Source organism: Megachile rotundata, chromosome 1 (assembly GCF_050947335.1).
Source record: "Megachile rotundata isolate GNS110a chromosome 1, iyMegRotu1, whole genome shotgun sequence".
Taxonomy (NCBI): Eukaryota; Metazoa; Arthropoda; class Insecta; order Hymenoptera; family Megachilidae; genus Megachile; species Megachile rotundata.
This window is the reverse complement of record NC_134983.1, coordinates 12,736,005-12,756,778: the sequence shown is the minus strand read 5'-3', so window position 1 is coordinate 12,756,778 and position 20,774 is coordinate 12,736,005. Positions and strand designations below refer to the sequence as shown.

Below are 20,774 nucleotides of genomic sequence, written 5' to 3'. Positions count from 1 at the left end.
AAAAGACTAAATGAATTTAGTATTTAAGAAAAACGACTTGGAAGGACGTCTTTAAAATTTGTTAATTAAATGATTTATAAATATTGAAAAGCAATTCTAAATAGCACACTATATTATTATACGTGTGAAAAATTATCAGGAGAAACAATAACGGAGAAGTATATAGATTTTTTTTTATTAACATGCGAAGGTCCGATGAAAATCGAGCGGTATCTTACAAGTAATCGATAAACACACGAACTTGATTATCGACTTTTTGATACATACATTTATTTTTATTAATTTAATTGAAATGAAAGTTCAACAGTAATTACTATAATCTATCTTTTACATATAATTGCTATCCGTTCAAAATCCCAGGAATACGGTAAAAATTCGTTGTCATTTTTCATATGAAATTTTATGAAACTTTCTAAAAATATCTCCGAAGCAATTAAATCTGAACGTCCAAAAGTAATGAAACCGTATTGAAATTTCTGAAATAAATGAAAGTTTCGAATTGATATTTTTAACAAGGGAAATATAGAAGCAAAAAAGTTGTGAGTTAATATATTGCATAGTTATTAATTTTGCGAACATTCCGTTCTATGGGATGATACAGAAATAGAATTGATTATGACATGTTAGACAAACGTTACTGTTGTCATAATATTCACAATTGTGCACAAAAAGTTTTTGCTTATTCTTTTCTATGAGTTATATATATAGTTACACATACTTTTTATATTAAAATATGATTATGTGAATTTTTACGAAAGTTTTCAATTTATTGCCGATGCTACAAACTTTATGAAAAATTAGGATGCTGCTGAATATTTAAAATGACAAATTAGGGTGGTGATTAAAATTTTAAGAAGTATTTTATGTGACTACTTAAAAAGGTATTTCATAAATATTTTGCATGATTACTATTTAATAAAAAACTTTTACATTTACAAAATATGTTTATAAAAATAATTTAACAGGATCCAAATTCACAAGAAAATTTTCATTTAGAACAAAATTATAATTAGGTATTTTTTACACAAATTACGTTAATTGTGTCAGTAATTAAAAATGAAATTTCAAGAGTGCTATAATTTAAAAATGTTACTATGTCACCTTAAAGCTTGACCAAATATGCGTACAAAATTCCAAACGCAATAATAACCCAATAATCCTTAATCTCGTAAATGACCTAAAATCGACAGTTTCATACGAGAACACACCATTAACACGACAGCTACGCAAGAGTGAAACGTTAACTGAATTACTGAACAATAATATTAAACTACCTGTGATATAATGAAAATATTGTTAAATATATCGTAGCAATAATATCGATCATTAATCTCGTTACTGTACACTAAACTTAAGTCGTCTCTCATCCCGAGACAATTTATTCGAATTTTCAAGTATTTTGTTTTTCACATTCATTACAGAGAAGTTCCAAGGCCGATAAAACGAAATAAAAGTTTGTATTCATGTTTTACGAGATTTACAGGTAAATAAATGTAACATGGTACCTTCGCGTTTGCCTGATCGTAATGGACGTGTTTCTGGGCTGCTAATTCACTGAAGAGCGATTGAACCGTACTGGCCAACATAGTTAACGCTGTTTTATTAACGAGTGTACACGCACGGTACACCAGTGCTCACATATATAGCATATACACGTACATTGCAGCTCAAAAGTATTTAACTTATGACATTTGACGTAGGCTTAAAGTGAGATAATGATGTAGCATGTCAAATAATTTCATTAAGGATATCTTTAATGAGATGTATCATTTTTAACGGGACTTTTTTCTATGTATAATTCTCGCCTTTGCGTTGAATCATGGCGTAAATAATTGAATAGAAATGGTTTTGGATTTGCAACAAATTTTTAGAGTAACAGACAACGTACTTTATGTTTAAGAATATTTTATAGTTGTACTGATCCATATCACGTAACTTGTTCAATCAAATAACTCATATGTGAGATATGTGATAGTCCACACATGTATTTATTAATCAGTCATGTTATTCATATACTCGGATGCTACAGATGAATCTCAGTAAAAAATATGAACCTGACATTATGTAAACAAATTGGTTTCAAACAACCTTGATATTGGAAATGAGTTTCTCATATTGGAAGTAGTTTTGTGTACCATTTTATGAAATAATGTTTGTGGAAGACAAAGCCAGATATTGGAGAAAAATTCTTCTGAAGAAAAAGGATTCCAATTACCTTAATTAATTCTTTGTTTATAAAAATACAATGGAATTAAATCCCCCTGATAGTAATTTAGTGAAAATCTGTAAGATATATTTTTCTCTCATTATTTGATTACACTCATGTATGATATCTTTTTATGCTGTGCTAGCACATGTGTTGAAATAAGAAGTAAAATAAATATTAATGATTTATATACTCAAAAATTGAAAGTAATTTATTATTTCAAAATTGAAAAGTGATGGTTATATAGCAACAAACATAATTCAAACCCTATTAAATAAAATTTGGAAATACTGTTCAAAATAGCAAGTACCATGATACTTTTAAACAGTAGTGTACATTACCGAAACGATGTAACACCGTTCCAACCGGATAGATAGAAACGTATGGAGACATAATTACGTCGGCTAAGTCTTGTTACTGTTACTGAACCTTTCATGCATTGTAATTATTTACAGAGTATTTTAACAGTGTGTCGTTTTCGTTAATTTATCAGAGTGGTTTAATATCATTATCGCACTGTATCATGAAATTAAGCGAATAGGACCTCAACAAGCGAAAAGATAAAACACTTACAATATATGAAAGGTTTATCAGAAGATACAAAATTGTTTTCTGATAGATATCATTTGTCAGTATACTTTAAAAATAGTAAGGGAAAATGAAAGTTACTACAGTCACAAATTACGAGAATAAATTTACGAAACTATGTTGAGTTTCAACATTTATTTCCATTTTGTTCTAAATTTTTTTTCGTCAAATTACTACAGGTGGGTAAAAAATTCATCTGATCAAATGTAACACCTTGTACGTATATTGTTAATTAATGACCCAAGTGATGTGTTCGATGATCTGTAAATCAATTGCTCACAACTGTCAATGTATTACGTGCACAGACTCTTTCTACACAAACAATCGTCCGTTACGTGTTTATTCATTTTTAGTCGATGTAACATGGACGCAAAAAAGGATTTTATACTTTTTATATGAGAGAAATTGTGTAATCGTGTTATTCATAGTTCAGAAAGGTGCGTTATCCAATTTTATTTTGAAAGCTAACAATTTCGGTACCATCCGACAAAAATTTCTGAAACTTTGTACGATAGAGTGAAAAGCTTCAATACTCTCGGTTTTCAGCTTTTTTTTTGTTAGTTTTATCGCGTGGAACTTTTAAAAAATCAGGAATGCATGAAACGAAATTTACGACATAGATTCTTTTATGGATCATTATTACAAGCAAAAATTTTAAAACAAATCTGTTCACATGTTTGCACTGAATTACATTCTGTATTTCCGATAAACATATTTTCGTGCGTTCAACGAACAATCAATGTTTTCAATATTGTAACATTCAATATTGATCCAATTATTGTTCCCATGAAATAATTTTCTAGAATGTTTTTTATGGAATGTTGTTTTCCAATATAGGACAAATTCTGTTCCAATTAACCAGTTTCCATTTTATTGAGACTGTCGCTGTAATAAAATTACAAGTTTCCATTTAAAAATGTTAAATGCCTGAAAATAAAAGGTACACAAATTTTTTCATTTTACCTTCAACTGTATCAACGATTAATTTAAAAGTAATATTCATTTAAAATATCTTCTAAAAAGTTTCCATTTACTCGAAGCAGTACATTTTAGCTAACAGCATAACAATTCAAAAGGGATGAGGTAGCTGGTACATTTTTAGGTTGCCGAGTGTGCTTAAGGTTATTTATTAACATTCGGGGCTGTGAGAAATTGGACGTACGAACGAACCGACGCGTCAGAACATATGGCCAGCGCCTGGAGCCTCAGGAAGTTGGTTATCGTGAACAAACGGATGCCACAGTGGTCTAAATCAGTGATGGACAGATCAAGTGTCGAATGAAGAGCTCATGGGCATCGACATGCACCGTTCGCGCAACGATGAGGTGTACAAGAGACGGAGTAATACCGAATCCAACTCTCCACTTCCAACGACCAGATGAATACAATACCCACAGGCTAATATCCATCGGTGTTCGGGAACGTACGCTATATTGCATCCTCGTGGTTCCGATTGTCCATCACTGATTTAAACTTGATACCATGTTTCCAACGCAAAAAAATTACAAAGTCACCACACTATGTTTATAACGAAACTTGAGTCACTACATTTTGGAAGATACATTGAGTTTTCATGTTTCTTATATTTTACAATTTTCACATCTTTCCAAAATTTCCTTTCACATTTTTTAAACTTACAGATACTTTAAAAAATTGTCTACTTTCATTTTCCCAAAGCGAAAATATTATTCTGTATTTTTTCCTCTGTTCTTTTATATAGAACCTTATCTGGTTGTACCATCAGTGACAATCATTGATTAAGACATTAAGTGAGAACTTGCACTTTCTTTGTTGCTTTCATTATTTGTATCTTCTTGGATAAATTTTGAGCAAACTGGACAATGAATAAATTAGAAATAATTATTTTCTGCTAGAAAATAAAGGAAATGTGCCTCATACTTTCACAGTATATTTTCAGTAACCAAAAATATTTCCCCGAACAAAAATAATTTTAAAGGAACTAATTTTTCGTTGAAAACGAAATTTACGAAGTCTTGTAATGTTTCATTTCTGTAGAACACTCATGCAAAATTAACAAGCGTATAATATGCAATCATAATATGGTGGTTGAGAGCAGACGTACGACCGCAAAGGGTTAATTAGTAATTCAATACACTTCCAGCGATAAAAGCGGACCTTTACCTGTTAGGTAGCTATTATAATTGAACAAAGCGATTTAATGGTGATAAAATAAAGAATATATTAAATAAAGGCAGGACGTTACATATTCTATGTAACCATGATGAATCACAATTAACTTTATCTGAAAGTAACGAAAGTTAATTGAATTAATTTTAACAGATTTCAGTTAAATTACTCTAAATCAGATGTCTAAGTTCTTTCTGATTTTTGTATAAATATAACAAATTTTGCAGTGCAACAAGAAAATGTGATAATTCATGAAAATAATTTAATGTACTGGTTCTGACTCTGCAGGTATATCGTACAAAATAATGAAAATTATAAAACATAGAAATGAAAATTTAGCATCTACTAACTCATGCTAATTGCCATACCTAATAACTATCACATAAGGCAGTAACATGCAAACGTTCAATTTAAAAAATGTCTCAGCTTAAAAAAGAAAAATAAATTTGTGCAAACTACACTTGCCTAATAATCAATGAGAAATACCGGTTTTTATAATTTCATTATTCTCTTTAGTCCAGTAATTGATTGATTTGGGAAAGGCTTCTGAATGACATTCGAGAGTCATCTTCTGTCCCTCCTGCGCACCCACCAGCTGATTCTGGATCGAAATCATTGGACTGACTGTGAATTTATGGTAAAGATCGTTATAACTATACTCGAGAAGTAGGTGAATCATTACTTAAAAATAAATACTCACAGTGTACTATCAGCATTATTCTTTTACTGACTGTAGGAGGCACTCCATTCGATGCGATACATAGATATGCACCCATCTGTAATCTATTTACCTTCGTGATTGTGAAGATTGACCCTTCTACGCTTCTTACTGCAACAAAATTGAATTTATGCAGCGAAATTGTTTAACCATATTGTTGGAAATTTACTGTACTGAAAGAGACAAACGCTGTATTGAAAATCTGGTCTGCTAAAATAATTGAATCGAATTCCGTTCAAAAATTTCTTTTGTTCGAACAAATGAAATTACGGCAATAAAATCTCTTTGTTACTGTAATTTAAAGTTTCATGTTCTCTTCAGAAATTTTATTTCCGCACAATTAAATGTGGAGTTAATTTTTTGTGTAACAGTAACGTGTGTTCGAGAAGTAAAATGAAAAAATTTTGGTATATTTAAAATCACTGTATGTATTTTTAATAGACTTTCGAAATATCTCACAGGTTAATTTTGTGGAATATTCTGTTCTGCGGAATATTACAAATTCGAAAATACAAGCTCTTATTCATTTTATAAATTTCTATTATAGCTCTTTAACGAAGTTTTCAATCAGTTTGTATATAATATTCTTTGCTTATTTAGAGCTACATAATAAAGCGACAAAGTTTAGTTTACGGATCATTTAATTTCTTTTATTGTTATATCGTCACAGTACAGTTACTCGAAGTTAAGAACATTGCTCTTTAACATAGCAGAATTCCAAATTTCGTTTATAGACTGTTAAGAAAGTTAAAAGAAACTTCAATACTGAAGTAACAAGTAAAGTTTTCAAATTTTAACCACAAAACTTTTTGGACTCAGCTGTTGAGAGTAAAATTCGGAACGTACATTGCAATAAGCTTGTTACAAGTTCTGATACAACTTATCAAATGATTGAACCAATACAAGAATAATAATATCAATTACTTAAAAAAATATTTTGGAATAAAGTAAACATTTATATCTCTCAATTTTTTATACATGTTACTTTCCTTAATAGAAAATGTCAATATTAAGACTGCTTTGTTATTTACTTTAATAATCATTTTTTTTACGTTTTTCCTTTTTTTCATATTAACTTTGCATGCTTAATTATATTTATTAACTTAATAATATTTTAATTATAATTTCTATTTGATTCTTCCTTGTTCTCAGCTCGCTCTAGTTTTACATAAAACGACTCTAGCGACATCTATGTGTGAAACGGAAATATATTGACGGGTTATTCATTGTGAAGCAAATCCTTGTAGCAGAATGGTCCTAGTGACATCTAGGAATATAACCAGGAATGAAATAACAATGTAAAAATAAATCAAATTTTATAAAAGCTGAAACCTAAATGAGTCGTACTCTTGTCTTTAAAAATGATTAGCTCATTGCAACAAAATTAAATTCATTTTAAAGCAATAAATGATATTTGTAATAATTTTTATTTACAACTTCTAAACTTTTATATACCAAATTTAAAATGATTTTATAATTATACTACGATGGTAATTGTAATGTGCTAAAATAAAGTTCATTGTGCCATGATACGTACTGTTCGCATAAATATCGTTAATATTATAATTGTGCAAATATTTTGAAAGCAGCCTGTATTTAATTAATTTCGTTAAAATTATTTGGATTGCACGTGTTTACCTGCAGCATGCTGAACTTCACCAAATCGAAAATCATTTGCGGAACAGTAGCGCTGATTTCGTAGCACAAAAACTTCGTAATAATAGCGGCTCCGAAATTAATGTTAACTAACCGAGACGCTTTTTGTTATAGCATTTCCGATATCGCGAGCACCGCTGTGTTTTTGTTAGTTCGCTTAATCTGAATAACATTCGATGTTATGAACGCATTCCTGGCGAATTGCATCGTGGACGTAATGCTTGCGGAGAATTTCTTGCTAACTGTGGCTTACCCGAAGAACCGCTGATTATATTTCGTTATGGTGCTGCAGGCCTGATTCGATCTCCGAACAAAGTTATACCAAAAAATTAGATTCTGATTGGTAAGTAATGTAAGAAATCAGCGTAAAACACTCTATCTATTTTATCATACGAAGTTTTTTTCGAGTACTTGATTTAGATTACTTTATTAGATTGTTAGATTGTTAAATTGTTAAATTGTTATATTGTTATATTGTTAGATTGTTAGATTATTAGATTGTTAGATCACAACATTATTAGATTATTACATTAATAGATTATTACATTATTAGATTATTATATTTTTAGATTATGACATTATTAGATTATTACATTTTTACAAGATTGTTATTACAAATTATTAGCAATTTAGTTATGCAAATTTCTTTCAATTCAATTAAAATAATAACGTGATTTTTTATTTAGAAATTTAGCAAATTTTAATGTAGTAATTTATCACTAGATCATCTTTTCAATTTTTAATTGTAATAATTCGTTAGTTGTTTATTTTTCAATTTTTAAATTTAATAATCTGTCGCTCGGTCATTTTTTAATTCTTAATTCTAATAATTACTCCTTTGTTCATTTTTCAATTTTTTATTTTAATAATTTGTCACTTATTCACTTTTGAATTTTTAATTTTAATAACATGCCAGTCAGCTCATTTCTAAATATTTATTCTAATTTGTCACTCCCTCATTAAAAAATGTATGATTTTAATAATCTGTTACTCACTTAAACATTTTTAATTTCAATAATTTGTCACTTTCTCAATTTTAAAATTTAAATTTGAACCTGTAACTCGTTCATTTAAAAATGTTTAATTTTAATAATTAGAAAATTTGATTTTATTAAAAGTATTTGAAAAATTGTTGATTTCGATAAGTAGAAAATTTGATTTTATTAAAAGTGTATGAAAAATTGTAATAATAGTGAGAATGATCATCACGTACTACCTCATTAAATCGTCGTTACAGATTAAATTTCATAAAACTGGAAATCCTGCAAATGATGTAAAATACAGATTATAAGTAATTTGCTACTTGTAAGTTAACATCGATTACAGAGATCTCGGAAAGTTTAATGATCAAGAACTTGGAGCAGTTTCCAATGTAATTTGTCACGTTGAATCCAAATTCTACCTTAGAATCTCCAATCACGTGAAATCTTGGAGATAGTTACACTTGAATAAGTCGAAAAATACAGTCTAGACCATTTTCATGTAAATTTTCCCCACGTATTTTCACCGTCGGATACGAACAATTTGAATAAATCATATCAATAGTTAATTTCGATATTTTTCAACGACCAATCAAAACTAACTTTCATTTTATATTAATATAAAAATAAAAGATATAGCATTGACGTAGAATAAATAAAATTGTACGACTCGTTGGGGAATTTGAGCTTTTAATGGAGTCATCAGTGGTTAAAGTAATAACCGCACATAGAGTACAGTCAGTCAATATGTGTAAATTTCACAGTGGAAAACTAAAGGGCTGTGGTTTCCGGTTACGATTGATCGAATTGCGGTTGTTTAGTTAAACGTTAAATTTTTACTCGATACACCCTTTAACTCATCAATAATATTAGTATGAACTTGAACGATTAATTAGGAAACTTGGGTAATTTTGCAAATTAATTAATAGAACTTTGCGGTTTTATAGAGTTTGTTAAACTTGGTGCCCCAGTTTAGAACAAATTAATTGAATTTAGTCACTCCTTGCATCAAATTATATTTACAAATATTATTTACATTAAAGTATCTTACATTTATGCTCCAGACTGTGCTATAAAAATATTTTTAAAAATTTACTGAAAGATAAAAAACTACTTCTTCAACTATTAATATCGAAATGAAAGTAATATGTGTTATTATGCAAATAAAATTAATTTTTCTTAGCGTGAATCAATTTCTATTAATATCAAAGTAAAAAAAAATGAGCGATCTCTAACATACAGAAATTATCGTAGAAGAAGTTAACACTTTAGTTTCCAATGGATAGTACAATCGTTAAATTCTATCAGATTTATTTATGAAGCGATTAATTTTCTGAATCGCGATGTTACGATAGAACAAAAAGACGTTAAACCGCAGCTATATTTTTCTTGTCTTATACTAGATAGCTTTCGACATAGAAACAGATACGAGCAAAAGACAAAAGAATGATAAATCGTTATCGGGACTCGCACATAGTCTTCGTTTGTCGAATATTACTCGACGTTATTGTGTGAAACGCAGAACGCGTATTTCATTCTGACATCGTTGGTGTGCCAACGATACAGGTGCAACGACAGGTTTGTATACTGCTTCTGCATCACGCATGGTGCTCGTTAAATAAGTTTGAAAGCCATCGGTGATAAATTTTCATTGTTTCATCGTTGTTTGCCGTATATTTCTTTATCTTTGTATTGTATTCGTCTCAATATGCTTTTGGAAAAATTTACTTTTTCATTCGGAGCCTTTATTGATTAATGAAAAGTCTTATTCGGACTCTTGATATATTTCTAAGAATATTTCAGATATTTCACGGATAATTTATATGACAATTAAATATAAGACGTTGCGAATATATTAAGAAAAATCTATATTATCGTATTTGTATACTTCGAATAAGAGTTATGTTTGAACGTTCTAGATATTTTACATACTTCTAGAAGTAAACACGTTATAGGTCATTTCCACGGAAAGCGTTTTAGCAAAATTGTTCGAAGAAACAGAAACAGTAGCTAATTTGACCAGACAGAGTGGCTCGTTTGAAATGTTCGTATCTATTGTTTACTAGCTATGAAGTTAAAGTACCAAAAATTTGAGCTAAATGAATTAGTATACTTTAGGAAGCTTAGACTTTAGTCGATAATATTGTTAAAAGTATATTAACATAGTCAAGAGTTTTATGAAATACCTTAAATATAAAATATATTATATAACTGAAAAATCAGTAAAAGCAAAATAAAGTATTAAATAAAATTTATATGCAAAATTTTTCATCCAAATAATTTGCTCCCCCACATCATGTTTTCTAAAGAAACCCATTGTGTCATTATGGTACCTTAACTATCATACATTGTCTTGTACTCTTTCTGTACACCTTTATATTCACAGCATATTTAAAAGGTATCTGATACAATTCTCTGATAGTTTCATTTGATCACGATAAGTTGCATTCTCTATGTCAAGTACGCATTTAATGTGACGGTTTTACAAAATGTTTGTATGCAGTACGTTTCCTAAATTGCGAAACATTCGAAAGAATACACGAACACCTCCGGGGCACGGAGCCATTTTGAAAACACTAGCTGAATGTTTCAAGATCTAGAACTACCAGGCTAGCAGCTTTGAGAATAATATAAAGGAATATGACAGTGCAGTAAACAAAACAGTTTACGAACTTTTCAAATTTTAATCTAAGAAATATGTTAGAAATTGTTCATAAATTTTTGATGTCTCTTAAAAATTCTTGGACGTAAAAATGACTTTCTTATTGCGCATGTGCACGAATGACAACATGCGTTCTACTTCAAATTAAATTGCCTTTGTTCCTTTTTCTTATAACAAGATTTTACGTGTTGCATTTAAGAGATAATAAAAGTATACAGAAACTGAAGTAATACAACTTTTCTGTTTAAAGAACAACCATGAAGATTATCTACTTTCCTGTCTTGAAATTATAATACTCTCGTACAACTTTTGACCTAGAGTTTTAGTGGAAATAATTTACATGAACTATAATTTCATAATATTACTCGGTATAAATATTAACTTCGAAGTGTAAATTTAACTTCATCAGGCGAACATTAAAATTCACGATAAAAATTGAATACGTTGTGAGATAAATATATTAAAAAAAAAATGAAGTGATTTATTTTTTGAGGCATTCTAAGATGTGATATTCGCGTTGTTAGTATACATACCATGGTACAAACATTAACATAGTGATAATGGAATTGTGTACTGAGATACCTATTTGGAGGCACTTAGCTTTAATTCGTTGCAACCGAAGCTTTTACTTAGAGAGCTTTTGAATCACGCTCTTTGTCTTCTTGCCGGTAAATTATGAAGTTTAGTTAGCTGTCTCTTACCTTCCTGGCCATTTTGTAGGAGAATAGCTTCTCCGTCTTCTCGTCTCCAAGTAATATTTGGCTTCGGTGAACCCGTCGCAGCACAACGCAACGTAACGTTGCTTCCCTCTCTCACCACCATATCCGTGCTCGTTGAATAATCCAAAATATCAGGAGGTACTGGAATCAAAGGATTGGAAAGATTCCACGTTGCCTTTAATTCGTTCGGTTTCATAAATTAAAATATCTCTCAAATTCAGCATAAATGGGTTAATAACATTTCGATTAAGATTTAAACGAGAACAAAAAATAAATTAAAACTTGCAATAGCGCTCTTACATATTCAGTAACCTATAAAATTAAATGAAAATTCTGTGGATGAGTAAGGAGATTCGAATCAAATTTTTGACTTTTCACGTCAGCAATTTTTTTCAAAACCAAATATCAAATATTTTCTTACACAGATATGAGAAATTTAGGTTATAATTTTGTTCATTTCAAACTTCTTAATTCTTGTATTTAACGAAAATAAATGATGTGCCTTTTAAACGATATTTAAAGAATCTTTTATTTAATCTTATATTTTGTTATTCATTTTGTCAAATCAATTCTTTGTTATATCTGTTATGTCAAATCAATGAATATTGTAGATTTGGACACAGTAGAATTCTTGTTATAGTTAGACTTGCTTTGACTACGAACACTGATGTAAGTGTCCGGTAGTTATATAGATTAAATGGACCACAAAAGGTTAATTATATGTTAACGGTGACGTATTTTCGTGCAGGTACAAAGATAGATAACACGCCACTATTTAGCTTTCCTGTAATTTATAACTGGACTGAGAGTTCTATCGAGCTGGGACCTCGACACAGGGTACCAGAATGAATGGTTTAGACAGAAAGGTGATAGCTAACGACTCGAATTTGTGGACCTATCGAATGGCGATGGGCTATTGTAAAACAGACACAGGATGGTTCGTAGATGACTGACAATAATAAATCTCATTGTCGTTGGAAAAGTCAATGTTCCATGTTTAATTGTCGGGAAACCATATCAATTCTGAGAACTGTTTCGACCTATGCTTTTTTCACTTATCGTAGATATTTCAGTTAAAAACATAATAAAAATTGCTCAGGTTTATACCATGACGTTATGCCTTTATGTCTGTTTTATCTTGAATTTTTGTTTAACAATTTTGATGTCATTTTGACAATTTTAACATATATGAAGGACTAATTGAATTTTGAGAAAATAATAAACTTTTAGAAAATTTATTTTGATCTGTTTTTACGGTTATTGTTATTTCTTTCTGAATTGTATGTAGAGATGTCGATAGAGCCATTTTTGTTGGGAGAATTTACTTCCAACAAATAACGCGACGCATAGATGTCGCTGCAGCCATTTTGTGTAAAACTAGAGTGGTAAAATTGAACTGAAAGCAGGTTTAAACAAAACTCGTATTAACTTTAAAGTTTTGCGCTAAAAAACATAGTATGCATTAGAAATTTAGAGATATAAATTTACTGATATAAAAATTGGGAGTTATGGGGATTTGAGGATGTAGAATTTGGAAACATCGACATTCACGATTGTAGAAATTGAGAAATATGGAGATTCTGGATAGATAGATAGATTTATGAGATACAGAGTTTTGGGTACAGAAATTCGGAGGTATAGATATTTGGAATATAGCAATCGAACAGAATAAATATTGAGAATATGATTTGTGGATTGTAGAGGTTAGATACAGAAGTTCCAGAGTATAATTTGAAAATAGACACTTTGAATAGACACTAGAGATTTAGAAAATATAGAAACTGAATGATAAAAATTTATAAAATATAGAATCTTGTTCTTGCAATCCTGTATCAACTTCAATTTTTATATCCCGCGATACTCGTTGCAAAAATAAAATCCTAAATGAAGATCAATCGATCTGAATCATTCTCTTGAAAAATAATATTAAAGGTCAACCGTTTTCTTAAAAAATAATCTGAAGGCTTTATTATTGACATCAACGTTTCATTCAAAAACCAATATAATAACATACTTCACAATGACATACGTGTATAACTACGGTAACCAAAAAAACAGATTACTTTATATGAAAATATGAGTAAATTGATATTAAATTTTGGTATTCAAAAGATTTCTAAAAAAGTAGACTTTAATGATTCGCTCAATACGCGTATGACTATCATGAAATTCAGTTACATATTGTTTTGTCATAATAGCAAACTGGTATTCAATCGTTCGCGTATCGGCAATTCCTAGAAAACCAATTTGTGCGAATAACGACCGCAAGTTGAACTGCAGTCGACAACAATTAACTGCGAAATACTGTAATATTGTTTTGAAGTGTCTGGTCGTGAGGTGAGGAAACGATAATATCTTTGATAAGAGGGTTATCATGAACAGCTTGACAGATTCCAGAGCCTGTACAGCAGGGACGAGCATTAGGGCAATCTCTTGGTGTAACATGATACATTGTAACCTAAATGAACTAAGGCAGCGACACAACATGTCACTTTAAGCTATTATCAAACTTCTACGAATAAAAAACTGTGAAATCTCTTAATCCGTAATTTTGTAAATTATGTGTGAACCACACGTGACGTTTTACATGTGTGGGCCACATATGAAATTGTAAACATTTTCGAACTTTGAAATATTTTATATAGAAATTGTAAGAACGTTCAAATTTTTAAATATCTTATATAAAAATTGTAAAATTGTAAAATTTTTAAAGATCAAATGTAAAAATTAATAAAATCTTCAAATTTTGATATATCATACGAAAAATTAGATAATGGAACAAAATTTACAATGTAATAAATTAATCTGCTATTTTTAATTATTACTGCTAATTGTCTCATTTTGAACATTCTTATCACAAAACTTATGGCAATCAACTCATTAGATTTTCTAAAGCAATAAGGCAGGTCTTACAGCAAAAGAACCGATCCGTAAAGTAGCCCATAGAATTTTTCAATGATTCCCGAATAGAACTTTTAGACTGACTGCTATTAAACCCCATTGGAAACTTGTAAGTCGAACTCGCTAAAGAGGTACCGATTAACAACAGCTTACATAAAATAGCATTTTCCGAAAGCTCGGCATGTTCAGGGCATCGTATAAAGTAGGATAACGTTGAAAACTTGGTGGATTAGAAGAAATTATTGAAGCTGAAGGAGATACAAAATAGAAAATCGATATAAAAGATTGAGAATCTTTATAAGAACGAAAGGTTGAAGAATGTACTCATTCCACCCACATAATTTTGATTCTAATATGTAATTATTTTTACTTGAAGCAAATCACATTATGTAAGAATTGATAGATCGAGTGATTGAATAAGGTGAATAAAGAAAGATATCAATTAGAAAAATTAACTGAATTTCATACTCCAGAATAAGCATGTGTCCTTAATTGTATCATTCATGCGTCTTCGTTATCAAAAGGGTTGGATGGATATTAAACTCATGTAACACTGGTTACACAACTGTACGGACTTGGTAACCGTATTGTGTAACATGGTCGGTATTTAACTGGAATTAATGTGGGAATGTGAAATATTGTGTAACATAGAGTACGGTAAACTAACCTACAACTTCCAGATAGCCAGTTTGACTCTTCATTGGATCGGTGTTTATCTGGCACATGTAAGCACCTCGATCAGATTCACGTACTTCACGTATGTGTAAATGCCAGGTTATGCGTTCGGTGTGCGTCACTCCAATCCTGTTATTCTTCGTGATCACGTGATTAGCTATTGTCAAGATTGTTTGTGTGTCTACCCTGAGCCATGCTACCTGTAAAATAATTAGAAACAACGGATTTAATTGGTCCCCGATTAATCGGTTACAAAATTACATTTATAATGGCATGACCCAAACTTATACAATTTTACTTAAATCTAAATAAACTAAACAATTATTTTGGGAGTGTTTAATAGAAAAATTTAAGAAAATACGACAAGAACACCGTAGGTAGTTAAGATATTTTTCTTCCACAATTTTTATACTGTTTCCAAATATTGCATCTCGTATTTCCGCTTGAAATATTCTAAAATTTTATCTGCATTCTTTCGAAGTGAAAAAATATGAAATGTTCAAACTATTTATTAACAGTGATAAAACATTCAAGAGTGTTAAGCGCGTCAAACCGAAGTATATGTGCATTTGCATCACCGTGCTCGACGTATGAAAGGCAGCAGGCGAAATTTTATTTCGTTTTACTATCTTTCGGTGCATTGAAAACTGCTGTTCGAATAGTAACAATGACGCATTCGTCGCATTTAATCAAGCATCAAACAGTCGTACACACTGAGTTAACAGAGCGACAGATTCAGTGAATTATTCACGTTCTATGTAACCATGAGTCCGAATAAAATGGTCGCTATTTGAAAAGCGCCACTTCTCCCTAGTCACTGGTCCGTCGATTCCATCATAATACTGCGGTCCCTTCTACAGCAGCTGTATCACTTACAAGTATTATGATACCAGATCTTATGATACAATGGAATTCTTTCCTTTTCTTAGTCTGCAATCTAGCGAAAGGAAACTGAATTTTGGTGATTGTACAGATTCTATAAGAGCGGTTGTAAGGGGGAGAAACTATAGCACTTCTCTGACAATGCGAATAAATGGGGCGGAAAATTTTTGTTTGATCTGATGTGTCTTATCTTTTTATGGGATTCGCAGATCTATAATCGCACAATGCGTAGATTTAAAACATTTATACATTAATGTACATTACACTTCTACAATTTACTACATTAATATACTTTATAATTCTATAATTTATTACATTAATATATTTTATAATTATATAATTTAATACATTAATATGTGTTATAATTCTATGATTTGATACATTAGTAATCACTTCTGTATGTATTATCTAAACCGTCAGTATATTTTTAGCATTTAATATTTTGTGATGATTCAAACTTTGTTTTTATTATTTTGAAAAAATGAAGAATTTTGTAAAACTTTGCGTTGAGTTGCCATTTCCAGAATTTTTGTTTAAATGAATTATTCCGAAGGGAAATAAAATTAAGGGTAAAAATTGTCTACACATTTTTGAAAAGCAATTTTCTAAAAATATAAACCATACGTTTTTAAAAGCAACCGCTCCTGAAGTATACCTTCGGAAATATTTTTCGATCTCAATTTAATAGACTATTTTCGTGTTTTCTGTGCGTGCGATAACCATAAAAAAGGTACGTGAAAATATTTTTTCCGGGTCTATATCATAAAATTCGCTGGTGCTCCTTGCGAGTGATCAGCAAATATTGAAATAAAAAATTTCCTAAGGAGAAATTTTATTCGACATTTTCCCTGCAAGTACGCAACATATAAACATTTTTAAGAATATTGAAATACTCTTGTGTCTTCGCGATAAAATATTTTCGCGAATAATTCTTTTCAGCAAAATGAAACGTTCAAAAATTTAATAGTACGATCAGGCAATTAGTTTTTATAATATTTAGATTAATTCTGTTCTTTCATAACGTTCAATTTTTTATCTCTACAGCAAATTAAGAATAATATATTGTAAAGGTGAGATCGGAAAATGAAATAACGTTTGATTCTAGTGGCTCTAAAGTAGGTCACATCGGTTATACTACAAGGTGGATAACGGGAGATCGTTTGGTCTGATGGTCTGCAGACTTTTATTATAGTACGTTCGTATTTTACGAGGATTATGATAGCTACGTGGAATGTAGCTGACATTGGCAACATAAAGAAATGTGTTCTGAATGTTGGCAAGCTACGAATATGTGGTTAGTTATTAGAAGCTTGTAGTACTGCTTCGTTCTTGCTCATTTTGGATTTTCGGAAATCAACAGGAAATATTAACAGTAACAAATATTAAAATTATAACTCATATGTTTCTGTCGAAAAATCGTCCTCCTTGAAACCGTATAAAACGACTGAAATGTTTCAATAATATTGAACAAGAATATTTTAATAGAGAAAGAGTTGAACACGAACACTACATTTCTTAAATTGCAAAAATTATTTTCTGTTCATTTTCAACATTTCAACGAGGGTGGAAAGATATGTACTTAGGTATGTAACCAAAATGACATTTTCTACATGTTTTTAGTATGTGATGTACGTAAAAAAAATTCAAAAAATTTGTTGTATAATTTGTTCAAATATCTGACACTTATACAAATTAAAAAATATAAATGTAAAAACATTTCAGTTTATTTTAAAAAGTTTCTAATTCATATCAGACTTGCAATCGATTTCTGTGTCTTTAATCAAGAAGTCAATAAGACACTAAGTTAATAAGACACTCAATTATTTGACATAGTGAAATAAAATAAATGTCCAACTTTGTAAAAGAACCGCAATAATAAAAGTTTGAAATAAATCTCCAGTGAAATTTTCCAACAGATTTGTTCAGATTTGAACAAATTTTTGCTAACCGATTTTCTGGAAAACTGCTAAACTTCCACATGCGTCCAATTTTTGACCGATAACCTGCAATAGTGGTTCAAATAAAAAAATCAATCGATAGACGTGTGGCTATTAAATTTTCAAATTCGATATACTCCGAAATGAAGATCCGTGATTTTACTGTATATTTTTGATTGCTTTCGCACACGAATCAGTTTTATTATACCGTGTCTTTTTCAACGATTTCGGTTGAATTGTATTCTTTAATCTTCTAATTAAAATTTACTCATTGGTGATTCAGTTGTTCCAGCGTAGAGAATTGGATACTTATCGAAAATTCAATAGAAACTTTATTGAAATTTAGTTCACAATTATCCGTTCATTCAATGCGCGGGCTTCATACCGTAACATTCTCTGCAGATTACATGATTGCTGCTTCGTCTGCTTATTCTCTTTTGCAGCCGATGACAAAGAACCTTAATTCTTTGAGCTTCGTTTTTCACTGTTACACTCATGAGTGACACGTAACTTATCACGGTCTTCTACAAAGAAGAGTCGGATGTGTTGGTGATAATGAAAATGTATTGCTAGCAGGAGTATTATTTCCTTGCTAGGTTTCGATTTCTTAATTTCTTAAAACTATTTTTCTTCAACCCTTAACGGTCACACTTCATCGAAATATAATAATTAGCTCCAAAATATCATTCATGATATTAATGCAATAATTCATAAACTGGTGGATGTAGTTTATAAATAATAAACTTGTAAAGTATAATGATCAATAATTACATTTATGAATACACTCATTATATATAACATTTATTATTTGTTAAATTAACAAATCGTATATTTTATTTATAAACCTAAACATACAGTTCTTGATGTAATTAACAATGTTTGTAATATTTCATATGGTTCTGTGACAAAATATTATTCGCGACAATACTTTTTGCTGTCACTGTACTTTATATACGACAAAAGAGTTAGACACTATTTAGAAAGGAAAGACCTTCTCGTTTGTATAAATCCAAATAGAAATATAGTTGGTATATTAAACTCTTTATGTTGTTCTCTATAGTTCATATTTACAATTCTTTAAAAATAAAGTTTAATATAGTAATATTTTCAATTTAATTATTCACCGCTATTTTGTTGAGTACTTTTTCAAAAATTGTTACGAACCTCATTTTATAAAATATGATAGAATATTTTATACAGCAAATACGAACCATAGTTTGTATTGTATATACATATAATATATATATAATATTCAATAATAAATATGATGAATATTTTTTATCATTACTCTATAAAATGTATGTCAATGTGTGTATTATTCAGTTTGTGTATTTATACAAAGTATGTGAATTTGTTTATTAGTATTCTATAAAACGTTGTAAGTTTTATTATTATTACCTAATAAAACGAATATGAGTTTTTTTACCATTGCTTTTTAAAAGCACAATAATGGTCAGGAAACTGATATACATTTTATAGATACGGGAATAATCCCGGAGCAAATGTCAGCACTTCACAGGATACGTGCTGTTGAATATTAATTAAAAAATCCTGCCCCTCGTAAAATAAACTGAATTCGATAAAATGTCATGTGCCTTCCGTAAACAGTATTGGTACAAAAAGACCGCTAGAAAGATGTTGACCTCAAAATGAAACTTTCAAGAACAAATTTTCATTCCTTCCGTAAGCTTCGGGTTCAGCTGGCGCAGTTTCAGCAAAATAATAACGTAACATTTCACTTAAAAGCGATCGACTTTTCGATTTGTGCCGGGATTCTTTGAAAGTTATCGCGACTGATATCACGGTAAAGATTGAATTTTCTTGCAGAACGTTTGAACTTGAATCACATACGTACATTGCAAAATAACGAGTACGTAAAAGTTTCCGATTGTAAATTCTGGGAATTCACGAAATCGTATCGATTTTAATATAGAAGCTGGTAACATAATTTGTAACGCTCCTTACAATTTTAACATAATATATTTTCAATAATTTAATATTTTAGTAGGTAGGTTTATTTAATAGTAAGCTATACTAATTTTTATATTCACCATTCCGCGTTAAATCGATCACTTTTGGACCTCACCATCTGCGATTTTGCTTTAATCAAAATAATCGTAAGAATTACGTATTAAATTTTCTTGTCAAATACATACATATGTAATTTTTAACAAAGTGTAATGATAAATTCAAGTGTTTAAAAGATATTCAACCAAAAAAAAAAAAATAGGAAAAATGTAACTTTAAAAATGGTAACATAACATGAACTTTAAAATGCTCTTCAAACTAACCTCTAAATATTCAATGTGCAAGAAACAACAATCTTTTTATTTGTAAAATTATCAATATATTTCAAAAGGTGAAAAACTTTGCAATACACGACTTTTTAACCGTTTTATGAAACACAAGGCATTTATTGACGCTTTTTATAGTTATTGAACTTTTTGCAGTTTCTGTCGATTGGCGCTTTGAAGAGAGGTTTCGTTTCTCGTCTTGTGATACGGCAAATATTTCCAATGTTCACGCACAACGCAGGAAGAATTTTCAAAAAATGTAAAACTGTTCGTCAAAAATGCTAACAGTTAGAAAAGTCAATTTTTCTGGCAATTGCTGTCTGGTTTTTTAGAATTGTGCTGTGATAAAAATGAACGAATTTTATTCATTACTATAATATTTTCGTACTATTCTGAATCCTTTTAATA

General features: G+C 29.9%; 1 protein-coding gene across 1 annotated transcript in view; it reads right to left on the bottom strand.

Annotated features, from left to right (window-relative positions):
• Positions 1–20,774, bottom strand: part of LOC100881123 (neurotrimin) — a 200,147-nt gene that overhangs the window by 11,401 nt on the left and 167,972 nt on the right. Inside the window, exons 3-6 of the mRNA XM_012280659.2 lie at positions 15,246–15,453; positions 11,660–11,818; positions 5,643–5,771; positions 5,429–5,566 (exon numbers count right to left, since the gene is read on the bottom strand). Coding sequence (XP_012136049.2) covers positions 5,429–5,566; positions 5,643–5,771; positions 11,660–11,818; positions 15,246–15,453 — 634 coding nt within the window. The remainder of the gene's footprint in view (positions 1–5,428; positions 5,567–5,642; positions 5,772–11,659; positions 11,819–15,245; positions 15,454–20,774) is intronic.